Below are 4,262 nucleotides of genomic sequence, written 5' to 3'. Positions count from 1 at the left end.
GGGCTGGTTGCCTTGGCAACTGGGTGCTAGCCAGCTGCAGGCCTGAGCATCCTCCAGAAGTGGGTTATAAGTAGGCCCAGGGAGGAGTGGAGATGGCCCCTCAAAAACAGGGTTAGCCTTCCTGGTGCCTTCCTGGCCAGAATGGGGAGGTCAAAGGGTTATGCAGCCTCTGGTTCCTGCAGCTCCACTGTAGGTGAAGGAGCCCAGCAGGATGGAGATATGGCTGTGAAAGGGAGCCTTTGAAGCAGGTGGAGGGTGAGCCTATAGAAAAAGCATTGTGGCTCATGCCTTTAATCCTAGCATTCAGGAGACTGAGGCAAGTGGATCTCTGTAAGTTCTAAGCCAGCCTGGTCTATAGAATGAGTTCCAAGCCAGGCAGAGATACACAGTGAGACTATCTCAGAATAGAGATCGGGAGGAGAGGGAGGGAGAAAGAGAGAGTGGAGAACGAAGTGCCCACCTGTGGAAAGCAACGTTAACATCTGTGCTGCCTTCTGGAAGAGGCCAGCATGCAGAGGGCCATAGAACAGGGCAGCTCTCTCCCCACTATGTCCTCAGCCCAGGGAACCCAGGCCTGCTCAGAGGACAGAGGCAACAGAGGGTCCAGCAACACAGGCTTCCCCTCTCCTGGGCTGGCTAAGTTTCCCACACTGTTCCCACAGTGCATCTGGAGCAGAGGGCGAGCTGGGCCATGCATTTACTGTCCTTTGATCTCCTTCCTAAGGATCCAGGATGAGCCAGAGCAGGGAACCTTCTGGTATCAGTAAAAAGGGATCATGGAGTTTGAAACCTGCTGACAGGTGGCCGGCAGCTACCAGCCAGTTAGGCTCCTTCAGAAAGAGCAGATGGCCCGAGGGTCATGCAGCTCTGACATCCTGCCCCAGAGATCTCTAAACCCCCTGCCCCCAGCTGGAGGCTGAATGTCTGGAGTGGCCTCTTGCAAACCTGTAGCTATAGCCATTGATGCTGGGAAGGCAGGGGGAGGGACTGCTCATGGTCAGAAGATAGCTGAGAGTCACTGGAGAAAGGAGCAGGGTTAGATCCTACAATCACGGGGCCGTGGCTCTGGCCAGGGAGACCTAAGCATGCTCCGTGGAGAGCCTGGCTCCCATGGGTCCAGACCGTCCACGTTGCCTTGTTCTCTCTGTCCCAGGACCCAACTTGGACCCCTGCTGATCATGAACAAGATGAAGAACTTCAAACGAAGGCTTTCCCTGTCCGTGCCCCGCCCAGAGACCATTGAGGAGTCATTGGCTGAGTTCACCGAGCAGTTGAACCAGCTCCACACTCCGAGTGAGGGTGAGGCTCTGGCCACCTAGCTCTTTTCCACCCAGACTCCCTGTGACCCCTGCTGACTTGCTGGCCTTAGAGAGAAGGGATGGGGTGCTCTGGGCTGTTCACAGACTGTGAGTGGGAGGTAGGGACTGACGCTTGTCCCACTCAGACATGCCACTCGGTCCTGTGGGCTGTAACCAGGCATGTTCTCCCCTACAGATGGCAGAGACGAGCCTGGGCAGCTGTCTCCTGACATGCAGTATCAACAACGGCAGAGCCAGCGCCGATTCTCCATGGAGGTGAGGGTGCCCCTGCCAGGCTCCACGGGTCAGGTTCGTCCACAGCAGTATAGCTAGCAGGGCAGTTCCTGTAGAACCCTCCCCTGGGGGCTCAAACTGATGCAGCTTATTGTGGGGATTCAGTGAGAATAGATGTCAAGTCCTAAAACATTCTTGACTAGACAATTGACTGTTTTTATAGCCCACATACCCGTGCCAAGTATAGGAAAAAAAAAAGTGTGCTTACAAAATTACATTGTCTGTGATGACATGAGATTTATTTATGTTCTACTGTGGCCCAGAGAGGGAAGGGAACCTTCTAAAGGTCACACAGTAATCTTTGTAGATTCACAAATATACGCCCTTCAGGTAGCTGTGAGCCTGAGGTCATGGCCTGTGTCGGATAGATGCAGAATGAGAGGCAAGGGCCTTCTGGGGTCAGCATGATATTCCCGTCCCATCTGCCACCACAGGACCTCAACAAGAGGCTCTCTCTGCCCATGGATATCCGCCTGCCCCAGGAATTCCTACAGAAGCTACAGCTGGAGAGCCCAGGGCTACCCAGGCCCCTCACCCGCATGTCCCGCCGTGCCTCCCTGGTGAGTCCGAGAGTGTGAGACACCAGTGTAGCCTTCTTCATCCCAGCCGAAGGGTACAGTGGTTTCCAAAAAGATTCCTATGCCTCTGGCGCCACCTGCTGGCCGCCTGAGGATTTTAATAAGAGGTCTTTCTAAGTCAATATATGGAGCCAGCCCCCAAGACTCCTAGGAGCTCCAGGTCTCCCTGGTTAAGACTAATAAATCAGTGCTGTGGCCAGGCGGTGGTGGTGCATGCCTTTAATCCCAGCACTTGGGAGGCAGAGGCAGAGACAGGTGGATTTCTGAGTTCGAGGCCAGCCTGGTCTACAGAGTGAGTTCCAGGACAGCCAGGGCTGTCCAGAGAAACCTTGTCTCAAAACAAAACAAAACAAAACAAAACAAAACAAAACATCAGTGTTGTGACTCATGTCTGTACTCCCAGAATTCCTTGAGAGGCTGTTGCAGGAGTGTCAAGAATTCAGGGCTTAATTGGGCTATGTAGTCCCCAGGCCAGCCTAGAGTACACTCTAAGACTCTGTCAACAAACAAACCAAACAGAACAAAATAAGGAGTATCTGAATAGGGTTCAAGTTGTGTTTCACTATGCAGAGATGTGGTTCGAGATTCTCCCTGGCCTCCCCACCATGGACATGTGCACGGTCACCCCTGGCATAGCTACTGTGTACGTCCACAAGATCACTAATGGGAACAAGCTCCATGGAGTCAAAACCAGTGGTCTTTGATGGAGAGAGACAGGCAGTCAGTACTGGGTGTCCAGTGCCTTGGAGAACGCTGATGAAGGGATCATTTTCCTGGCTAATGAGAAAACCAAAACAAACCAAAACAAACCACACCTCCCCTAACGAGGGAAACCCCTCAGCTATGGTCAACTCCTTCTGCCAGAGGGCCACCCAGTATATTACATAGCACATATATGTTATGTAATGCTTAAAAAAAAAAGATGAAAGACCCCCCCCGCCCCAAATAAAACAAAACAACAAAAAGCCAACCACAAAGAAACAAACAAAAGACCCATTGGCCCTCCCCCACCCCCGCAGACTTTCAGGCCCCAACTGCCCATTAGGAGCTTCTAGGAGCCTCTCTGGAGAGTGGACCTCAGCTCTATCTTGTTCTGTCCTGAGCTAGACTGAGATGAACTGATGACTAGGGAACCGGGCTCTGAAGCAGAACCCCCGCATAGTAGAGAGTGACAGGCCTGCTCCAGAGGAGCTAATAACCTGAGCAAGAGAGCCCGGCAGACAGCGAGGTGGGTGATGGGCAGGCTGGGCAGCTCAGTATACCCATCTCTGACTCATGCAGGAAGGGGCCCCCATTTCCAGAGGAACGAGGATGAAGGGAGAGGCGAAAAAGAAGGGACTGAAGCTGCCTTTGCTTGAGCTGTTAGCCTTGCTTCCTCTCTGTATGATGGGGGCGTCTCACTTCCTTCACGTTGACTGGGATGGTCCGTTGGGGCTTTTTGACTCTCACGGTCTCCCGTGTCTCCTTCCCAGTCAGATATCGGCTTTGGGAAACTGGAAACATACGTGAAACTGGACAAACTGGGGGAGGTAAGGGACCGACGTTGCTCTCTCTGGGCAGCAGGTAGGATGGTTTTGACTGTGTTTTGCCCCTCATAGCTCCCGGCCCATGGAGTCACACTAACGTGGCCAAACAGCCTGGCCTGGACTCCAGAGCTGTTGTTATATGCCCTCTGCCCTGCTCTTGAGGACAGAGTTCTCTGCCCCCAGAATCTAGTCTTTTCCCTTCTTTCAAGTAGCTATGGTTTGGATTTGAATCCCATTTCTTCCAGTTGCTAGCTCCATGACCTTAGCATGACCCTCTTCACACCTCAGTTTCATTCTCTGTCAAAGGATGAAAGTAACTACTGTTGTGGGGGACTGAAGGGGTACCAGAGGAAGCTTGTGTACGTTTCCTAGAGCCTGGCACACAGCGAGAGCACTGTTACTAAACTGCTTCGACATCACTGTGTCAGGCTTTGTGGCCTGGAGTGGGTATAGGTGTATGAGTGGTCTCTCTCTCAAGGGCCACATCGCCATAATCTAAGATCAAGGCAGAGTTATACTAAGAGAGAGGCGGCAGCGTGGGAACAGAGGAACAAACGGGGGGGGGG

General features: G+C 52.8%; 1 protein-coding gene across 6 annotated transcripts in view; it reads left to right on the top strand.

The window, feature by feature from the left end:
* The window catches only part of Cdk18 (cyclin dependent kinase 18), a 32,429-nt gene that overhangs the window by 22,329 nt on the left and 5,838 nt on the right, over positions 1 to 4,262 (top strand). For 4 of the 6 annotated variants that reach the window (XM_031382106.1, XM_031382107.1, XM_031382110.1 and 1 more), the window contains 4 exons: positions 1,154 to 1,299; positions 1,495 to 1,574; positions 2,027 to 2,152; positions 3,643 to 3,699. In XM_031382106.1, coding sequence (XP_031237966.1) covers positions 1,179 to 1,299; positions 1,495 to 1,574; positions 2,027 to 2,152; positions 3,643 to 3,699 — 384 coding nt within the window. In that variant the 5' untranslated portion in view covers positions 1,154 to 1,178. Of the gene's footprint in view, positions 1 to 987; positions 1,300 to 1,494; positions 1,575 to 2,026; positions 2,153 to 3,642; positions 3,700 to 4,262 lie in introns of those variants that run through there. The other 2 variants (XM_031382101.1, XM_031382091.1) reach the window with 2 other exon arrangements.

This window comes from Mastomys coucha, unplaced genomic scaffold, assembly GCF_008632895.1.
Source record: "Mastomys coucha isolate ucsf_1 unplaced genomic scaffold, UCSF_Mcou_1 pScaffold1, whole genome shotgun sequence".
Taxonomy (NCBI): domain Eukaryota; kingdom Metazoa; phylum Chordata; class Mammalia; order Rodentia; family Muridae; genus Mastomys; species Mastomys coucha.
Note: the sequence above shows the minus strand (reverse complement) of the source record. Positions and strands in the feature narration are given on the sequence as shown.